Below are 20,785 nucleotides of genomic sequence, written 5' to 3' on the forward strand. Positions count from 1 at the left end.
TCCTGAACAGCTTCTACCCTCCAAGCCATAAGACTCCTGAACAGCTTCTACCCTCCAAGCCATAAGACTCCTGAACAGCTAATCAAATGGCAACCCAGACTAATTGTAGTAGTAGTAGCTACATTGGTCATATTGATTTTACATGTATTATCACACCTTTAATGTTGCATGCAATAATTGATCTGCTTTTTGACAATTTCACCTCTCACCACAGCATGGCACTACAGTCAAAGTACAGTCCAAAAACAAACTTCCGTTTCATGCTCCCCCAGTTTCCGGAAGATCTCTGTACAATGATGGAGAAAATGGAATCCTAAGACCGTACCCAACTATTCAAGCGGATTTGTTAGAATAAAACGACCAAAGTTCAAGATAACGAATAACGACACAAATACAAGACAGGTACTGTGAATGTCATATTGACATATTTAAATGTTGTTAACTAGATATAAAGTGGGCTGTTAAATTGTGCTAACCTGTTAGCTAGCTGGCGCTTTAGCAAGCAGCTAAAACTCTTAACTTCGGGAAGGTGTTGGCTAACTGACTAGCTTCATCGCCTGGCTAACTGACTAGCTTCATCACCTAGCTAACTGACTAGCTTCATCACCTAGCTAACTGACTAGCTTCATCACCTAGCTAACTGACTAGCTTCATCACCTAGCTAACTGACTAGCTTCATCACCTAGCTAACTGACTAGCTTCAACATCTAGCTAACTGACTAGCTTCATCACCTAGCTAACTTACTAGCTTTCATCACCTAGCTAACTTACTAGCTTTCCTCACCTAGCTAACTGACTAGCTTCGTCACCTAGCTAACTGACTAGGTTCGCCACCTAGCTAACTGACTAGGTTCATCACCTAGATAGATAGGTAGGTTAGATGAGCGTTGATTTACTGGCTTCGTTTCGTGTTGGTGACAATATGTCAGGTAGGTAGTTAACATTGTTTCCATGTATTCATTCATTTACTTAATAGTTGGCTAGCCAGTTATGAACAGCAAAAACAACGTAAAGTCGCTAATAACGTTTCGTGTATAGAATAACAACTTAATCATATAATTTTGTGTGTAAGTGGATGTCTATATTTAACCTTTTACACAAAAGGCATCCGAAGAGCTGATGACTGCAAGTTTAAACGTTTTCTCCTTAGCCTGTTAGCCAATGTTATTAAATGGTATGTTGGCCAGACGAATGTCTTAACTAGATAGCTACATTTAGTCTTGACAACTTGAAATCATAAAATAATAATGTTGTTAGTATATCGTTAGCTAGCTGAGTTAACACGAGCTGTTTTCTCCATCTTTCAGATGCCATTTCCAGCCAGATGCTAAGGGTGTTAGCTAGCATGCTAATAGTTAGATCCCCAGATTCCATTTTGTTTTTGTCGACTTTGGTCTGACTGGTTAGCTGCTGCTGCTGCTGCTGCTGATTATTATTATTATCAAAACACGGGACTCCGTTAGGATAATACTTTCGTGGGCATCAGAGTAAACGATGCCCACCAAGCCAGGAAAGATTTTCCTTGATATCGGAAACGTCCTTATTAATAACTATAGTTTATTGAACGCTAGCTAACTTAGTAGCTAATACGCTGGCTAGTTAACCTGATTTCTGCTATTTGTTGATGTTAGTTAGTCCTGGTCAATAACATCAAAATATGTGTGTTTTATTAATGTGCTGCATGCCATAAATCACATCACCTGTCTGTGGTCTTCCCCACCTGCTGACTGTGTCAGTGTGTCGAAGATGCAGCTAGGCATTTCTATTGTCGACCCGGTACAGCCAGTAGAGGATGGCGATGGCCTACTTCTCTCAGCCTGCTTCCTCTCGAGGTTTCTTCCTTCTAGGGACTTTTTCCTGGCTCTACCTGGCTTGCTCATTGGGTTCTAGGCCAGGCTACTGTAAAGGCACATTTTGACAACTGCTGATGTAAAAATACATTTTGATTGATTCATTTGATTGATTATCCCTAGCAGCTGGATTGTGGTGACTCAGCGATAGACAGCGTTTATCTCCAACTTCTCTCCCTTCGACACTCGATGGAGGGCTCCGACAGTTCTGAGCCGGGCGCCAGTGACCAACCAGAGGTCCAGCGCAGGCGGCAACGGGACCGGCTAGACCGGGAGGAGGCCTTCTACCAGTTTGTCAACAACCTGAGTGAGGCAGACTACCGGCTGATGAGAGACAACAACCTGCTGGGTACCCCAGGTAACTGACTCTCCTTTAATACACCTGTTATAAACCACTAACACACCTCATTAGACAACAACCTGCTGGGTACCCCAGGTAACTGACTCTCCTTTAATTCACCTGTTATAAACCACTAACACACCTCATTAGACAACAACCTGCTGGGTACCCCAGGTAACTGACTCTCCTTTAATACACCTGTTATAAACCACTAACACACCTCATTAGACAACAACCTGCTGGGTACCCCAGGTAACTGACTCTCCTTTAATTCACCTGTTATAAACCACTAACACACCTCATTAGACAACAACCTGCTGGGTACCCCAGGTAACTGACTCTCCTTTAATTCACCTGTTATAAACCACTAACACACCTCATTAGACAACAACCTGCTGGGTACCCCAGGTAACTGACTTTCCTTTAATTCACCTGTTATAAACCACTAACACACCTCATTAGACAACAACCTGCTGGGTACCCCAGGTAACTGACTCTCCTTTAATACACCTGTTATAAACCACTAACACACCTCATTAGACAACAACCTGCTGGGTACCCCAGGTAACTGACTCTCCTTTAATTCACCTGTTATAAACCACTAACACACCTCATTAGACAACAACCTGCTGGGTACCCCAGGTAACTGACTCTCCTTTAATTCACCTGTTATAAACCACTAACACACCTCATTAGACAACAACCTGCTGTGAACCCCAGGTAACTGACTCTCCTTTAATTCACCTGTTATAAACCACTAACACACCTCATTAGACAACAACCTGCTGGGTACCCCAGGTAACTGACTTTCCTTTAATTCACCTGTTATAAACCACTAACACACCTCATTAGACAACAACCTGCTGGGTACCCCAGGTAACTGACTCTCCTTTAATACACCTGTTATAAACCACTAACACACCTCATTAGACAACAACCTGCTGGGTACCCCAGGTAACTGACTCTCCTTTAATTCACCTGTTATAAACCACTAACACACCTCATTAGACAACAACCTGCTGGGTACCCCAGGTAACTGACTCTCCTTTAATTCACCTGTTATAAACCACTAACACACCTCATTAGACAACAACCTGCTGTGAACCCCAGGTAACTGACTCTCCTTTAATTCACCTGTTATAAACCACTAACACACCTCATTAGACAACAACCTGCTGGGTACCCCAGGTAACTGACTCTCCTTTAATACACCTGTTATAAACCACTAACACACCTCATTAGACAACAACCTGCTGGGTACCCCAGGTAACTGACTCTCCTTTAATTCACCTGTTATAAACCACTAACACACCTCATTAGACAACAACCTGCTGGGTACCCCAGGTAACTGACTCTCCTTTAATACACCTGTTATAAACCACTAACACACCTCATTAGACAACAACCTGCTGGGTACCCCAGGTAACTGACTCTCCTTTAATACACCTGTTATAAACCACTAACACACCTCATTAGACAACAACCTGCTGGGTACCCCAGGTAACTGACTCTCCTTTAATACACCTGTTATAAACCACTAACACACCTCATTAGACAACAACCTGCTGTGAACCCCAGGTAACTGTAATACATATGGGGGTTAACAGAGCATTGTAGACATGAGTTTTCTATCTCATTTAAAAAGTTAATGTCTTTGTGTTCTTTTTGATTTAGGGCTTTATTTCTCTACTGCAGACTGGGTTGAATGACATTTTCGGTCAGTTTTTTAGATTGGCTATCGAAGGTTGTTGTCTCAGGTTTGAGTTTTTCTTATCATGCCACATCCAGGTCAGTGGGGTGGGCAGTATGTTTGGAGCATCCGCTAGTGGAACACCTTTCCTGGGGAGAGCAGTGAGAGGACAGGGCCTGTCCTGGTAAGTCTGGTGGTTCTCAGTACTGTCCTGTTGCTGTGTAACCAGGAGACAAACTACAGCTTTATGGGAAAATACTTGGGTATTTCCAGTAGTAAATGAAGGCAGTTAGAGCCAGTGTCGGTGTACTGAGTTGTAGTTTCATCCCTCCTAGGTGAGATCACAGCAGAGGAGTTGTTGAGTCGGCTGCAGCAGATTAAGGATGGACCAGAGCAGCAGCAGCCTAGCATCAACACCAGTGAGACTGGAGAAGCTACAGGAGGTAAGGCTCCTCTGTACTTTTCATTATGTCTTTCAAGCAGAAATTAAAAGTTCATCAACTTTTAAAGATGGAGTCCTTAATGGTGACATTATGACCGTCACTGCAAACCATTAGAATGTTGATGTGTTCTGTCTTCCATTAGAATGTTGATGTGTTCTGTCTTCCATTGGAATGTTGATATGTTCTGTCTTCCATTAGAATGTTGATATGGTCTGTCTTCCATTAGAATGTTGATATGTTCTGTCTTCCATTAGAATGTTGATATGGTCTGTCTTCCATTAGAATGTTGATATGGTCTGTCTTCCATTAGAATGTTGATATGTTCTGTCTTCCATTAGAATGTTGATATGTTCTGTCTTCCATTAGAATGTTGATATGTTCTGTCTTCCATTAGAATGTTGATATGTTCTGTCTTCCTTTAGAATGTTGATATGTTCTGTCTTCCATTAGAATGTTGATATGTTCTGTCTTCCATTAGAATGTTGATATGTTCTGTCTTCCATTAGAATGTTGATATGGTCTGTCTTCCATTAGAATGTTGATATGGTCTGTCTTCCATTAGAATGTTGATATGTTCTGTCTTCCATTAGAATGTTGATATGTTCTGTCTTCCATTAGAATGTTGATATGTTCTGTCTTCCATTAGAATGTTGATATGTTCTGTCTTCCATTAGAATGTTGATATGTTCTGTCTTCCATTAGAATGTTGATATGGTCTGTCTTCCATTAGAATGTTGATGTGTTCTGTCTTCCTTTAGAATGTTGATATGGTCTGTCTTCCATTAGAATGTTGATATGTTCTGTCTTCCATTAGAATGTTGATATGTTCTGTCTTCCATTAGAATGTTGATATGGTCTGTCTTCCATTAGAATGTTGATATGTTCTGTCTTCCATTAGAATGTTGATATGGTCTGTCTTCCATTAGAATGTTGATATGTTCTGTCTTCCATTAGAATGTTGATATGTTCTGTCTTCCATTAGAACTGGCAGAAGGTCCAGAGGACCCGTCTAACGGCGACACCCTCTTGGATTGGCTGAACACCGTCAGGCGGACAGGCAACACCACCCGCAGTGGTCACCGAGGCAACCAGTCATGGCGGGCAGTGAGCCGGACCAACCCAAACAGCGGAGACTTCCGGTTCAGTCTGGAGATCAATGTTAACCGTAACCTGGCCGAGCAGCAGGCCCGTGCGGAGGGGGAGGCCGAGGCGCAGGAGGAGGCCCCAACTAGAGCACCTGGCAATGGGGTGGAGGTCCAGCCTGAGGCGGAGGTGCCCATGGAGACAGGAGAGGTGCTGGAGGAACCAGTTGTGGAGGAGATGGCTGTCATAGTGGAACCAGAAGCGGAGATGGAGCCAGAGGCTGAAGTAGAAGCTGAGCCAGTGGCTGACGTAGAAGCTGAGCCAGTGGCTGACGTAGAAGCAGAGGCTGAAGTAGAAGCAGAGGCTGAAGTAGAAGCTGAGCCAGAGGCTGAAGTAGAAGCAGAGCCAGAGGCTGACGTAGAAGCAGAGGCTGAAGTAGAAGCTGAGCCAGAGGCTGAAGTAGAAGCAGAGCCAGAAGTAGAAGCTGAGCCAGAGGCTGAAGTAGAAGCTGATCCAGAGGCAGAACTAGAAGCTGAGCTAGAGGCTGAAGTAGAAGCTGAGCCAGAGGCTGAAGTAGAAGCTGAGCCAGAGGCTGAAGTAGAAGCTGAAGCTGAGCCAAGGCAGAAGCTGAGCCAGAGGCTGAAGTAGAAGCTGAGCCAGAGGCTGAAGTAGAAGCTGAGCCAGAGGCTGAAGTAGAAGCTGAGCCAGAAGTAGAGGCTGAGCCAGAGGCTGAAGTAGAAGCTGATCCAGAGGCAGAACTAGAAGCAGAGATGGTCCCAGAGTTAGTAGTAGAGGTAGTCCCACAGCCGCCCAGCCCTGTCACCACCACCCCTCCTGTCTCCAGACCAGTCAGTCCTCTGGTGCAGGCCCCTCCAGCCGCCCCTGCCCCTCCTAGCCCGCCCCCTGAGGAGCCTCCGCGACGGGGCCAGAGACGAGCCCGCAGCCGTAGCCCTGAGCAGCGCCGGACCAGGGCTCGCACCACACGAAGTCGTTCCCCCCTCACCCTGGACCGACTCCCCCGCCACGTCCCCACCTCACACAGCCCCCCCACCCTGTCCCCCCAGGCCCCCGCAGAGGGAAGCTCACGGACTCGACAGCATGTTCTGTCCCGGCAAAGCACCGCAGAGTACGAGGCCCAGTCAGCCGGAACAGGGTTTGACACAGGGTCTGGGAACGCCCCAGAGCCCGGTACCACCCCACCCCAGGAGGGAGAGGCCGCGGGCGGGGAGGGAGCAGCAGGACGACGTCCTCCCACCATCATGCTGGACCTGCAGGTGCGTCGTGTTCGTCCAGGTGAGTACCGCCAGAGGGACAGCATTGCTAACAGAACCCGCTCACGCTCCCAGAACTCCAACAACACCTTCCTGTACGAGAGTGAGAGGGGGGGGTTCCGCAGGACCTTCTCCCGGTCCGAACGTGCTGGTGTGAGGACGTACGTCAGCACCATCAGGATCCCCATCAGGAGGATCAGTGATGCGGGGTTGGGAGAGGCCACCTCCATGGCTCTGCAGACCATGATACGACAGATCATGACCGGCTTCGGAGAGCTCAGCTACTTCATGGACTCGGACTCTGACTCCTCGGACTCAAACCGTGGCGGTGGTAACCCCACTGGCGCTGCCGACCTGGCCGAGGCGCTCAACACTCCCGACGGGGGAGTAGCCGGCATGGCGGAGGGGGCGGAGCCTCCTGTCTCAGTGGGTGGGCCTAGTGTGGGAGGAGCCGGGGAGGCAAGGACAGAGGAGAGGGAGGGGGAGGACGGGATGGGTCTAGGTCTGTCCCCGGGAATAGGTTTAGGGGTGGGGGCCACCCCCAGGGAGGGGCGAGCTCGGCCCCGTGCCCCCATCAGTCTGGAGGAACCGGGGTCGCTACCCTTCCTCCGCCTTGCTCACTTCTTCCTCCTGAATGATGAGGATGAGGAACAGCCCAGAGGACTCACCAAGGAGCAGATCGACAACCTCTCCACCAGGAACTTTGGGGAGAGTGATGCTCTGAAGACCTGCAGTGTGTGTATCACAGAGTATGCTGAGGGGAACAAGTTGAGGAAGTTGCCCTGTTCTCATGAGTACCATGTTCACTGTATCGACCGCTGGCTGTCTGAGAACTCCACCTGTCCTATCTGCCGCAGGGCCGTGTTGGTGTCTGCTAACCGGGAGAGTGTGGTCTAACCTGGAGAGCTGGAGGTCAGGGGTCAGCGGTGCTCCAGGCAGACAGTATATAACACCGTGTCAGTTCTGTAGGCCTTTCTCCTAGTCAGACCACTTACGTTGTTCATGTTTTCATTCTTAAGCCATCACTGACTTTTATCCAACTGACATGCTGGTGTTTGGACAGAGAGACTGACAGGAAGGAAGGAAGGTGATGTCCTCATAGACTCTGTAGGAAGAGACGTGAGAAAGGGATGTAACTGTCCCCTGTTGGCTAACAGACCCCCACTCTCCCCTACCTGTCTTACCCCAAAAGGGACTCCACTGTCCCCACCTGACCCTGCTCTCCACCTAAAAGACTTGACCCCACTCTCCCCTACCTGTCTTACCCCAAAAGGGACTCCACTGTCCCCACCTGACCCTGCTCTCCACCTAAAAGACTGCATTTATCAATACTCTGGAACGGCTCACAGACTGTCCGTGTGTCAAAGCTTTGCTGAATTAGTTTTTAAGTTAAAACTGTAGAATGTTGTACAGGCGTTAATGGGGAGAACAAGATGTGGCGGACTTTCAGTTTATTTGGACTCGTGTTGCATCATATTCATGACATCGGACCAATAGTACTGATTATTGATTATGAATTGTGTTGAGATGGGTTGTAGGTATCTGTTAACTGATGCTAGTATGTAGTCTAACTCTAGCCCATCACATGAAGCATTTTCTATTTCTGCCCTCTGACAGTGTTTCATCATGACCTGGCCTGTGTACACAAAGCATATCACAGTATCAGTGGGGGTCTAGGATCAGTCCGTCAGTGGGGGTCTAGGATCAGTGGGGGTCTAGGATCAGTCCGTCAGTGGGGGTCTAGGATCAGTCCGTCAGTGGGGGTCTAGGATCAGTCCGTCAGTGGGGGTCTAGTAGTCCGTGGGGGTCTAGGATCAGTCCGTCAGTGGGGGTCTAGTATCAGTGGGGGTCTAGGATCAGTCCGTCAGTGGGGGTCTAGGATCAGTCCGTCAGTGGGGGTCTAGGATCAGTTCGTCAGTGGGGGTCTAGGATCAGTCCGTCAGTGGGGGTCTAGGATCAGTCCGTCAGTGGGGGTCTAGGATCAGTCCGTCAGTGGGGGTCTAGGATCAGTCCGTCAGTGGGGGTCTAGGATCAGTCCGTCAGTGGGGGTCTAGGATCAGTCCGTCAGTGGGGGTCTAGGATCAGTCCGTCAGTGGGGGGATCAGTCTAGGATCAGTCCGTCAGTGGGGGTCTAGGGTCAGTGGGGGTCTAGGATCAGTCCATCAGTGGGGGTCTAGGATCAGTCCGTCAGTGGGGGTCTAGGATCAGTCCCTCAGTGGGGGTCTAGGATCAGTCCGTCAGTGGGGGTCTAGGGTCAGTGGGGGTCTAGGATCAGTCCATCAGTGGGGGTCTAGGATCAGTCCGTCAGTGGGGGTCTAGGATCAGTCCATCAGTGGGGGTCTAGGATCAGTCCCTCAGTGGGGGTCTAGGATCAGTCCCTCAGTGGGGGTCTAGGATCAGTCCCTCAGTGGGGGTCTAGGATCAGTCCCTCAGTGGGGGTCTAGGATCAGTCCGTCAGTGGGGGTCTAGGATCAGTCCCTCAGTGGGGGTCTAGGATCAGTCCCTCAGTGGGGGTCTAGGATCAGTCCATATAATCTTATTCATTATGACCTAAAAGGGCCAACTGATCCTAGATCATCACTCCTACTCTGGGACACTTTATGGATACGGCCCCTGAATGATAATGACAAGCTCCTTATGATCCTAACCCTGTCACTATGACAACCTGTTGGTTCTGCTACCATGTGACCAGGAAGTGAACAGACGGCTGCATTATGGCTCCGTCTTCACCACCCTATCTCTATATAGTGCACTACCCATAGGACTCTAGTCAGAAGTACTGCTCTATATCGGGGATAGTGCCGTTTGGGAATCACATTTATGGGTTCCATGTGGTGTTGCATGAAGGATCTGGATTTAGACCCCTGCCGGGCCAGGTTTAAGCCCCGTGTCTAACCCAGGCCAGGTTAAACCCCGGCCAGGCCAGGTTAGACCCAGGCCAGGTTAGAGGCCAGGTCAGACTCAGGCCAGGTTAGACCCCGGCCAGGCTGCTGCCTCTGTCCTGTGTTTTGGCCTAGAACTTCTACCAACAAGAGACATCTTCATATCTGGAACACCAGTGCAATAACTACAGAATGGGAAAACTGAAGAAGTGTAATATTCTAAACTTGTATATTATTATTTCTAAAATATTGTAGACTGAATATTCACAGTTAAAACGAAGACTTGTTCCCTTTTTAAAATGTGTTAATCTTTTTATTTTCTTGAGCTTGGTTCTTTGTGTACATTCTGATAGCGCTCTCTCTTGTCGAGCGGTGGGCCTGTAGGATGCTGTATGTTGGCTGTTCACGCAGAGGGAGGGAGTGTTCCATGCCACGATGACATCACATTCTATAGGTTCCATGTGTTCTCACGGTTGCCGTCATTACCTCCTCCCTGTACAAATAAAGTTTTGGGTGGTTGAAGCTCTGTTATTGTTGATAATGACCAGTTGTAAATGAAGTGTATTGTGTCTTTCTGTCTTACTAACCTGGCTGTCTTCATCAAGGCATCCTACTGCACTATGTTGCATTGGTCCCAAATGGCTCCCTATTCCCTATAGTGACTTACTTTTGACCGGAGTCCTAGGTTGTTTGGGTCACAGGCCAGTTCCCTGTTTTAACAGGCTGTAGTTTAATATCTGTGTGGTCACAAAGGACACCTCTCTATCATGAAATACAGTGCATTTGGAAAGTATTCAGACCCCTTGACTTTTTCCACATTTTTTTTTACGTTACAGCCGTGTTCTAAAATAGATTAAATAAAAATATTTCCTCAGCAATCTACATAATGACATCACAATAACCTGTAATTTATTACCTTTATTTAACTAGGCAAGTCAGTTAAGATCAAATTCTTATTTTCAATGACGGCCTAGGAACAGTGGGTTAACTGCCTGTTCAGGGGCAGAATGACAGAGTTGTACCTTGTCAGCTCGGGGATTTGAACTTGCAAACTTTCGGTTACGAGTCCAACGCTCTAACCACTAGGCTACCCTGCCGCCCCACAATACCCCGTAATGACAAAGCAAAAACAGGTTTTTAGACATTTCATTCACAAGTATTCAGACCCTTTGCTATGAGACTCGAAATTGAGCTCAGGTGCATCATGTTTCCATTGATCATCCTTGAGATGTTTCTACAACTTGATTGGAGTCCACCTGTGGTAAATTCAATTGATTGGACATGATTTGGAAAGGCACACACCTGTCTATATAAGGTCCCACAGTTGACAGTGCATGTCAGAGCAAAAACCAAACCATGAGGTGGAAGGAATTGTCCGTAGTGCTCCGAGACAGGATTGTGTTGAGACGCAGATCTGGGGAAGCGTACCAAAAAGATTTTGCAGCCCTGAAGGTCCCCAAGAACACAGTGGCCTCAATCATTCTTAAATGGAAGATGTTTGGAACCACCAAGACTTCCTAGAGCTGGCCATCAGGCCAAACTTAGCAATCAGGGGAGAAGGGCCTTGGTCAGGGATGTGACCAAGAACTTGATGGTCACTCTGACAGAGCTCTAGAGTTCCTCTGTGGAGATGGGAGAACCCACCAATCAGGCCTTTATGGTAGAGTGGCCAGACGGAAGCCACTCCTCAGTAAGTCACATGACAGCCCACTTGGAGTTTGCCAAAAGGCACCTAAAGGACTCTCAGACCATGTAGAAACAAGATTCTCTGGTCTGATGAAACCAAGATTGAACTCTGGCCTGAATATTAAGCGTCACATCTGTAAAAAAAAAAAACGTGGCACCATCCCTACGGTGAAGCATGGTGGTGGCAGCATCCCTACGGTGAAGCATGGTGGTGGCAGCATCCCTACGGTGAAGCATGGTGGTGGCAGCATCCCTACGGTGAAGCATGGTGGTGGCAGCATCCCTACGGTGAAGCATGGTGGTGGCAGCATCCCTACGGTGAAGCATGGTGGTGGCACCATCCCTACGGTGAAGCATGGTGGTGGCACCATCCCTACGGTGAAGCATGGTGGTGGCAGCATCATGCTTTGGGGATGTTTTTCAGCGGCAGGGACTGGGTGACTAGTCAGGATCGAGGCAAAGATGAGCAGAGCAAAGTACAGAGAGATCCTTGATGAAAACCTACTCCAGATCGCTCCGGACCTCAGACTGGGGTGAAGGTTCACCTTCCATCAGGACAATGACCCTGATCACGCAGCCAAGACAACACAGGAGTGGCTTCGGGACTTGTCTCTGTATGTCCATGAGAGGCCCAGCCAGACCCCGAGCCAGACCCCGGACTTGATCCCGATTGAACATCTCTGGAGAGACCTGAAAATAGCTGTGCAGCAACGCTCCCCATCCAACCTGACAAGAGCTTGAGAGGATCTGCAGAGAAGAATGGGAGAAACTCCCCAAATACAGGGGTGCCAAGCTCATAGCGTCATAACCAAGAAGACTTGATCGCTGCCTAAAGGGCTTCAACAAAGTACTGAGTAAAGGGTCTGAATACATAGGTAAATGTCATATATTCATAAAAAAATAAAATTATAATTCTGAACTTGTTTTTACTTTGTCGTTATGGGGTATTGTGTAGATGGGGGACGACAATTGAATGTCTTTTAGAATAAGGCTGTAACCGAACAAAATGAGGAAAAAGTCAAGGGGTCTGAATACTTTCTGAAGGCACTGTGTATATATTGGGGCGTTTAAGTGGATTTTCCCCCAGTGTTATACATGCGATGTGATGATAAATACCACTTTCCCACTTGGTTATGAACGCAGCATGAAAGGCATTGCATGGTCAATCAGATATCTGCATTCTACATGGGCCGTGCGACATTTACAGTGATACGGCCTATGCGTGTCAGGGCATTCCCACTGAAGATGTTTATAACTAAACTAAGCTAGACCACTGCCCGGGAACTAATTACTCGTAGTGGGCAGAGCCAAGCACGAGCTAGAGATCCTATTGGCGCGTTCTAGCTAACATTTGCATATTGCCATTAGGGAACGCCTAATGCGCGTGTGCATTAACTCAATTTGCCTCTGCACTCCTAAACAATGCCATTTTTTTTAAATAAATGTTGGCAAAGGGTAAAGTATACACAACTCACATGCTGACCAGACCGGACACGTCGCGTGCGCGAGCGTCGCAAAATAAATGTAGAAATCCATGTTATTCAATTATTGCATCCACACTGCTCGCGTGCGCCAACGAGCGTCTGCGACGCCAAGGGCTAAAATAGAACTCATTCCTATTTCTGACGCAGATCGCGCTGAAAGTCCTGCCTCTCCCATCTCCTCATTGGTTTATAGAAGCAGGTACCCACGTGTCATCTCCTCACAACTGTTTAATCTACGAGAAAATTAGCAGAATATCGGCCAAAATCAATCTCGTTCTCTCCTCTCTCACTGCCGGACACTGGGCTTCCTCTCAGCACCATATTTGGTTGTGAGCAGAAACGCCGAGCGGATGACTCAAGTATATAGATCCGGTGAAATATCTGTCTCATTGCTTTGCCGCGCAGAGCTGTTGTGAAGGAAGTTAATCAAGATTCCCATAACTTTGCTCACGAGTGTCTCAGCGATCTAATGGACTGTCTCAGTGCTAGAGGCGTAACTACAGACACTGGTTCGATTCCGGGCTGTATCACAACCGGCCATGATCGGGAGTCCCATAGTGGCGGCGCATAAATTGGCCCAGCGTCGCACGGGTTAGGGGAGGATTTGGCCGGAGTTGGCCATAATTGTAAAATAAGTTTTTGTTCTTAACTGACTTCCCTGGTTAAATAAAGGCTAAATAAAATTATGTGGTAGACAAAAAACTCTAGCAATTACGGTATTATGGTCAAGGCAATAAGAAGGAAGTGAAGGGTGGAATGTCATCCATTTCTTTTCAACTCTACTAAAGGAACGATGGCGCTCCGGACGTTAGGTTGTCACTTGGGGCGTTTTCAAGGGATTTACCGCCAGGTAAGACCTGTAGAATAAAACGAATGTCACCTGTTCTAAAACGGAGCTACAGAATAGTGCCTTGTCTTTGGAAGACACTTTTATTAACGAGGGGCATGTGTAGTCGTCTACAGTACAACTTCTGTATTAAATTGTAAGCTACTAACTTTTGTTTAGAATGTGTAATTCATATCGAATTGTACAACTTTAAGAAACGACACCGCTACAGTTAACCGATTTACCGTAATTACCCGAATACAGTTAACCCCAGCTTTTTGCCGAATTTATCATAGTAGTACTTCATTTGACCACGTAGGGACGCTGTCTACACGTTCATGTGAATATTTCTTTACATGCATGATTGTTTTTGCACACTTACATTCACCCATCTGTCTCTGGCCATGTTGTCCCAGCTACAGCCCCAGTCCTGTGGGCTGGCTGTGTTGGGGGTGTGGGGGTTACCCATGGTGTCGTTGGGGGTGAGATGTAAGAGCTCCGGCCCTGTACAGGTGAGTCACCTGGACCACCTTGTGTTGACCGTGAAGAGTGTTCCAGACACCTGCACCTTCTACTCCTCTGTCCTGGGCATGGAGGTCATCACCTTTAAGGTACATTCTGAGTACTGAACACAGACTGCATAATCAATGATGAGTCTATTGATCACTTTTACTGAGACGTTAATTATTCTACTTTGGATAAAACAGGTTGTCAACGTTTTCTACTGTTCTGCCCGTGGTCGTTTCCACAATAGATTTGCTAACAACCAACAAGGTCATTAAATAAATCATAGATACACTCCAACTGGACTGTGTAACCACGTGGAAAACCCCAGCAGATGGTAGCATTGAACAGTCTCTCTTATTAAACCCCAGAAGATGGTAGCCTTGACCAGTCTCTTATTAAAACCCCAGAAGATGGTAGCCTTGACCAGTCTCTCTTATTAAAACCCCAGCAGATGGTAGCCTTGACCAGTCTCTCTTATTAAAACCCCAGCAGATGGTAGCCTTGACCAGTCTCTCTTATTAAAACCCCAGCAGATGGTAGCATTGACCAGTCTCTCTTATTAAAACCCCAGCAGATGGTAGCCTTGACCAGTCTCTCTTATTAAACCCCAGCAGATGGTAACCTTGACCAGTCTCTTATTAAACCCCAGCAGATGGTAGCCTTGACCAGTCTCTCTTATTAAACCCCAGCAGATGGTAGCCTTGACCAGTCTCTTATTATACCCCAGCAGATGGTAGCATTGACCAGTCTCTCTTCTTCTTTACCCCAGGGTAACCGTAAGGCGCTGTGTTTTGGGAAGCAGAAGTTGAACCTGCACCAGGTGGGTCAGGAGTTTGAACCCAAGGCTTTGAGACCCACCTCAGGATCAGCTGACCTCTGTCTCATCACCCTCACCCCCCTGGCTGCTGTAGCTACACACCTACAGGTGACACACACACACACACAGCCGCTACACCTCCCAAGTTATCTACTACATGGTTCCAGTCCTCCACCATAACCATATGGATGGACATGCTGTCTTCTAGTAGGATGCTGTTCTGCCATGTCCTGAAAGTCCCTGTGTGACTGTCTCATCTATCTGTCACCTGCAGGCGTGTGGTGTGGAGATAGAGGAGGGTCCAGTGGAGAGGAGTGGCGCTGTTGGACCCATCACATCTCTCTACTTCAGAGACCCAGACCACAACCTGATAGAGGTCTCTAACTACAACCAACCAACGAAGGACTGAGGCCTTATGTCAACCTCTAACTACATACAACCAACATCCTTTAGCTAAACAGCTACCATCAACAGCCTTTAGCTCAACATCTACCTTCAACAGCCTTTAGCTAAACATCTACCTTCAACAGCCTTTAGCTAAACATCTACCTTCAACAGCCTTTAGCTAAACATCTACCTTCAACAGCCTTAGAACAACCATTTAACTGCAACAGAAGAACAAAGGGCATTCTTATATTTTGTGTTTTTTTGCTCAGCCAACTTATTTGTCTTTTGGCAGGAAGATCACAGTAGTTAGACTGAAGAGTTAGTGCTAAGGTAACCTTTATGAGGACAACAACGTAGTTCCTACGTGTCATGTTTTGGCCTAGCCAGATCTGTATGTTAGCCAATTCCTTTGTTGTTTGGGGTGATGACTTGCCTTGTTAAATAAAATAAAAATGAAAGAGGCAAAATAGTTGTTTGAAGCAGAACCATATCTACAGTAGGTCAGTCTGCGTCGATTCACTTTCTGGTCAGTCTGCGTCAATTCAGTATCTACATGGAGTATTTTCAACTTTCTGGTCAGTCAGCAACAAACCAAAGTCCATTTTTAAGATGTAAATGTAGCATTACAGATACTATCATAACTAAATGCTGTAACTCCAGCTGGCCCTGTTTAGACCTGTTTATCAATGGATCTGGCCAGTCCACTCTGTTACAGAGGCTGTTCAGTTCATATTGACGTCATGTAGCTACAGCTTGTTGTTTCAGCTAGCAGGGCTGACTGGTCAGATAGCGTCAGCGGGCAGGCTAGTCCCAACAACACAGCTTGTTGTTTCAGCTAGCGTCAGCAGGCAGGCTAGTCCCAACAACACAGCTTGTTGTTTCAGCTAGCGTTAGCGGGCAGGCTAGTCCCAACAACACAGCTTGTTGTTTCAGCTAGCGTCAGCAGGCAGGCTAGTCCCAACAACACAGCTTGTTGTTTCAGCTAGCAGGGCTGACTGGTCAGATAGCGTCAGCGGGCAGGCTAGTCCCAACAACACAGCTTGTTGTTTCAGCTAGCGTCAGCGGGCAGGCTAGTCCCAACAACACAGCTTGTTGTTTCAGCTAGCAGGGCTGACTGGTCAGATAGCGTCAGCGGGCAGGCTAGCTAGCAGGGCTGACTGGTCAGATAGCGTCAGCGGGCAGGCTAGCTAGCAGGGCTGACTGGTCAGATAGTGTCAGCTGGCAGGCTAGCTAGCAGGGCTGACTGGTCAGATAGCGTCAGCAGGCAGGCTAGCTAGCAGGGCTGACTGGTCAGATAGCGTCAGCGGGCAGGCACTGGTCAGATAGCGTTAGCAGGCAGGCTAGCTAGCAGGGCTGACTGGTCAGATAGCGTTAGCAGGCAGGCTAGCTAGCAGGGCTGACTGGTCAGATAGCGTCAGCGGACAGGCTAGCTAGCAGGGCTAACTGGTCAGATAGCGTTAGCGGGCAGGCTAGCTAGCAGGGCTGACTGGTCAGATAGCGTCAGCAGGCAGGCTAGCTAGCAGGGCTGACTGGTCAGATAGCGTTAGCAGGCAGGCTAGCTAGCAGGGCTGACTGGTCAGATAGCGTTAGCAGGCAGGCTAGCTAGCAGGGCTGACTGGTCAGATAGCGTCAGCAGGCAGGCTAGCTAGCAGGGCTGACTGGTCAGCTAGCGTTAGCAGGCAGGCTAGCTAGCAGGGCTGACTGGTCAGATAGCGTTAGCAGGCAGGCTAGCTAGCAGGGCTGACTGGTCAGATAGCGTTAGCAGGCAGGCTAGCTAGCAGGGCTGACTGGTCAGATAGCGTCAGCAGGCAGGCTAGCTAGCAGGGCTGACTGGTCAGCTAGCGTTAGCAGGCAGGCTAGCTAGCGTTAGCAGGCAGGCTAGCTAGCAGGGCTGACTGGTCAGATAGCATTAGCAGACAGGCTACCCCAGGGCCTTATTACACACTGTGTGCATCACAAATGACACCCTAATAACTATATAGCTCATTAGTCTTGACCAGGGTCCATGGGATCTACAGTACTGCACTATGTAGGGAATATTGTTCCACGTGGGACATATCTAAACTTACAGTCAGAGGGTAAGTGCAATATAGCATGGGACACACAGCATGTGTCCAAAATGGCACCCTTCTCCTTATGGGGCACTGTTAGTATAATTTAATTATGCCAATGTGCTTAATCTATTTTATGAGAATTTGTAAGATTTCTTGTTTGCATAAAATAGACGCAGACCAGTCTTTAAATAATAGGTAATAGAATTTATTCTCGGAGCGCGCTACCACTCAAAACACATGCATCAGTTTAAATACAGATCATGACGTCATTTCACTGCCTTAAACTAACCGCCCCCCCCCCCCCTCTCTCGACAGGACAAAATAAGGTGAAGAGTTCATTCTATCTTACTAACACACTCCCAGATAACTTTTGACCCCTCAACATTATCGGTCACCACTGAACTGACAGGTTTAATTAACAGAAACCCTAGGAATGCACTCACTGCCTAATCTAAAAACCCCAGAGCTAAGTTTCAGGGCGGGTCAACCATAGGCTAACGACTTTATGTGTTTACACAGTCCACGACCAATTTGTTCCTGTTGGAATGGTGTTCATTAACATTTTATTACTCCTTCCTCCTGTCACACAATTTCTTCTTATGAACTCATATTGTCTATTAAACATACAGAGTATAAGTTTACCTAGATACAATTCTATTTAAAATGGGGATATTGTTTATTCATTTATCCATAATAAATCTATAATAAATTCAACAGGCACTGATCAAAAGTAGAGCACTATATATGGGTCTATTTAGGAGGCACTCTGTTTTCTCCTGCTCTGGCAGTCTCACTACAAACCCTGCTGGAACAAAGTCTGCATTTCATTTTGGCTGGCTAAGCTCAGCTACTTAATGTGCCCTGAAATAGTATGAAGATGTGAAAAATTAAATATTATGGCAATTAAGAGGCATTATAGCTTTCTGAACATCCTGCCCCCCCTGGTCTAGCTGCTTGTGTTAAGGTCTGTATCATGGCTGAACATCCTGCCCCCCTGGTCTAGCTGTATTATGGCTGAACATCCTGCCCCCCTGGTCTAGCTGCTTGTGTTAAGGTCTGTATTATGGCTGAACATCCTGCCCCCTGGTCTAGCTGCTTGTGTTAAGGTCTGTATTATGGCTGAACATCCTGCCCCCTGGTCTAGCTGCTTGTGTTAAGGTCTGTATTATGGCTGAACATCCTGCCCCCCTGGTCTAGCTGCTTGTGTTAAGGTCTGTATTATGGCTGAACATCCTGCCCCCCTGGTCTAGCTGCTTGTGTTAAGGTCTGTATTATGGCTGAACATCCTGCCCCCCTGGTCTAGCTGCTTGTGTTAAGGTCTGTATTATGGCTGAACATCCTGCCCCCTGGTCTAGCTGTATTATGGCTGAACATCCTGCCCCCTGGTCTAGCTGCTTGTGTTAAGGTCTGTATTATGGCTGAACATCCTGCCCCCTGGTCTAGCTGTATTATGGCTGAACATCCTGCCCCCTGGTCTAGCTGTATTATGGCTGAACATCCTGCCCCCCTGGTCTAGCTGTATTATGGCTGAACATCCTGCCCCCTGGTCTAGCTGCTTGTGTTAAGGTCTGTATTATGGCTGAACATCCTGCCCCCTGGTCTAGCTGTATTATGGCTGAACATCCAGCCCCCCTGGTCTAGCTGTATTATGGCTGAACATCCTGCCCCCCTGGTCTAGCTGCTTGTGTTAAGGTCTGTATTATGGCTGAACATCCTGCCCCCCTGGTCTAGCTGTATTATGGCTGAACATCCTGCCCCCTGGTCTAGCTGCTTGTGTTAAGGTCTGTATTATGGCTGAACATCCTGCCCCCTGGTCTAGCTGCTTGTGTTAAGGTCTGTATTATGGCTGAACATCCTGCCCCCTGGTCTAGCTGTATTATGGCTGAACATCCTGCCCCCCTGGTCTAGCTGCTTGTGTTAAGGTCTGTATTATGGCTGAACATCCTGCCCCCCTGGTCTAGCTGCTTGTGTTAAGGTCTGTAGTATGGCTGAACATCCTGCCCCCCTGGTCTAGCTGCTTGTGTTAAGGTCTGTAGTATGGCTGAACATCCTGGTCTAGCTGCTTGTGTTAAGGTCTGTATCATGGCTGAACATCCTGCCCCCCTGGTCTAGCTGCTTGTGTTAAGGTCTATATTATGGCTGAACATCCTGCCCCCCTGGTCTAGCTGCTTGTGTTAAGGTCTATATTATGGCTGAACATCCTGGTCTAGCTGCTTGTGTTAAGGTCTATATTATGGCTGAACATCCTGCCCCCCTGGTCTAGCTGCTTGTGTTAAGGTCTATATTATGGCTGAACATCCTGCCCCCCTGGTCTAGCTGCTTGTGTTAAGGTCTATATTATGGCTGAACATCCTGCCCCCCTGGTCTAGCTGCTTGTGTTAAGGTCTGTATTATGGCTGAACATCCTGGTCTAGCTGCTTGTGTTAAGGTCTGTAGTATGGCTGAACATCCTGCCCCCCTGGTCTAGCTGTATTATGGCTGAACATCCTGGTCTAGCTGCTTGTGTTAAGGTCTGTATTATGGCTGAACATCCTGGTCTAGCTGCTTGTGTTAAGGTCTATATTATGGCTGAACATCCTGCCCCCCTGGTCTAGCTGCTTGTGTTAAGGTCTATATTATGGCTGAACATCCTGCCCCCCTGGTCTAGCTGCTTGTGTTAAGGTCTATATTATGGCTGAACATCCTGCCCCCCTGGTCTAGCTGCTTGTGTTAAGGTCTGTAGTATGGCTGAACATCCTGCCCCCCTGGTCTAGCTGCTTGTGTTAAGGTCTGTATTATGGCTGAACATCCTGCCCCCCTGGTCTAGTTGCTTGTGTTAAGGTCTATATTATGGCTGAACATCCTGCCCCCCTGGTCTAGCTGCTTGTGTTAAGGTCTATATTATGGCTGAACATCCTGCCCCCCTGGTCTAGCTGCTTGTGTTAAGGTCTGTATCATGGCTGAACATCCTGGTCTAGCTGCTTGTGTTAAGGTCTATATTATGGCTGAACATCCTGCCCCCCCTGGTCTAGCTGCTTGTGTTAAGGTCTGTATTATGGCTGAACATCCTGGTCTAGCTGCTTGTGTTAAGGTCTGTATCATGGCTGAACATCCTGCCCCCCTGGTCTAGCTGCTTGTGTTAAGGTCTGTATATGGCTGAACATCCTGCCCCCTGGTCTAGCTGCTTGTGTTAAGGTCTGTATCATGGCTGAACATGCCCCCTGGTCTAGCTGCTTGTGTTAAGGTCTATATTATGGCTGAACATCCTGCCCCCCTGGTCTAGCTGCTTGTGTTAAGGTCTGTAGTATGGCTGAACATCCTGCCCCCCTGGTCTAGCTGCTTGTGTTAAGGTCTATATTATGGCTGAACATCCTGCCCCCCTGGTCTAGCTGCTTGTGTTAAGGTCTGTATTATGGCTGAACATCCTGCCCCCTGGTCTAGCTGCTTGTGTTAAGGTCTATATTATGGCTGAACATCCTGCCCCCT

At 47.7% G+C, this 20,785-nt stretch overlaps 2 protein-coding genes across 2 annotated transcripts; both read left to right on the plus strand.

Moving 5' to 3' along the window:
- Window positions 1-269: 269 nt before the first annotated feature.
- LOC115127538 (E3 ubiquitin-protein ligase RLIM-like) lies at window positions 270-8,461 on the plus strand. The gene is given in 5 exon segments (XM_065016038.1): window positions 270-402; window positions 1,974-2,208; window positions 4,216-4,323; window positions 5,306-6,022; window positions 6,025-8,461. Coding segments are annotated over 4 exon segments (2,544 nt in total). The 5' UTR covers window positions 270-402; window positions 1,974-2,039; the 3' UTR covers window positions 7,575-8,461.
- Window positions 8,462-13,470: 5,009 nt separating this feature from the next.
- On the plus strand, window positions 13,471-15,735 carry LOC115127536 (glyoxalase domain-containing protein 5). Its single transcript, XM_029657149.2, has 4 exons — window positions 13,471-13,579; window positions 13,972-14,166; window positions 14,832-14,987; window positions 15,154-15,735. Exons 1-4 carry the CDS (start codon window positions 13,523-13,525, stop codon window positions 15,286-15,288), a joined length of 543 nt encoding a protein of 180 aa, XP_029513009.1. The 5' UTR covers window positions 13,471-13,522; the 3' UTR covers window positions 15,289-15,735.
- Window positions 15,736-20,785: the final 5,050 nt, after the last annotated feature.

Source organism: Oncorhynchus nerka, unplaced genomic scaffold (genome assembly GCF_034236695.1).
Source record: "Oncorhynchus nerka isolate Pitt River unplaced genomic scaffold, Oner_Uvic_2.0 unplaced_scaffold_1167, whole genome shotgun sequence".
NCBI lineage: Eukaryota > Metazoa > Chordata > Actinopteri > Salmoniformes > Salmonidae > Oncorhynchus > Oncorhynchus nerka.

Bases quoted from the DNA above. Each gene is read 5' to 3' on its own strand.
- LOC115127536 (XM_029657149.2), top strand. From the start codon at position 13,523: ATGGCGCTCCGGACGTTAGGTTGTCACTTGGGGCGTTTTCAAGGGATT. The intron at 14,167-14,831 runs GTACATTCTGAG...TCTTTACCCCAG, and splicing joins TGGAGGTCATCACCTTTAAG to GGTAACCGTAAGGCGCTGTG. The intron at 14,988-15,153 runs GTGACACACACA...TGTCACCTGCAG, and splicing joins CTGTAGCTACACACCTACAG to GCGTGTGGTGTGGAGATAGA.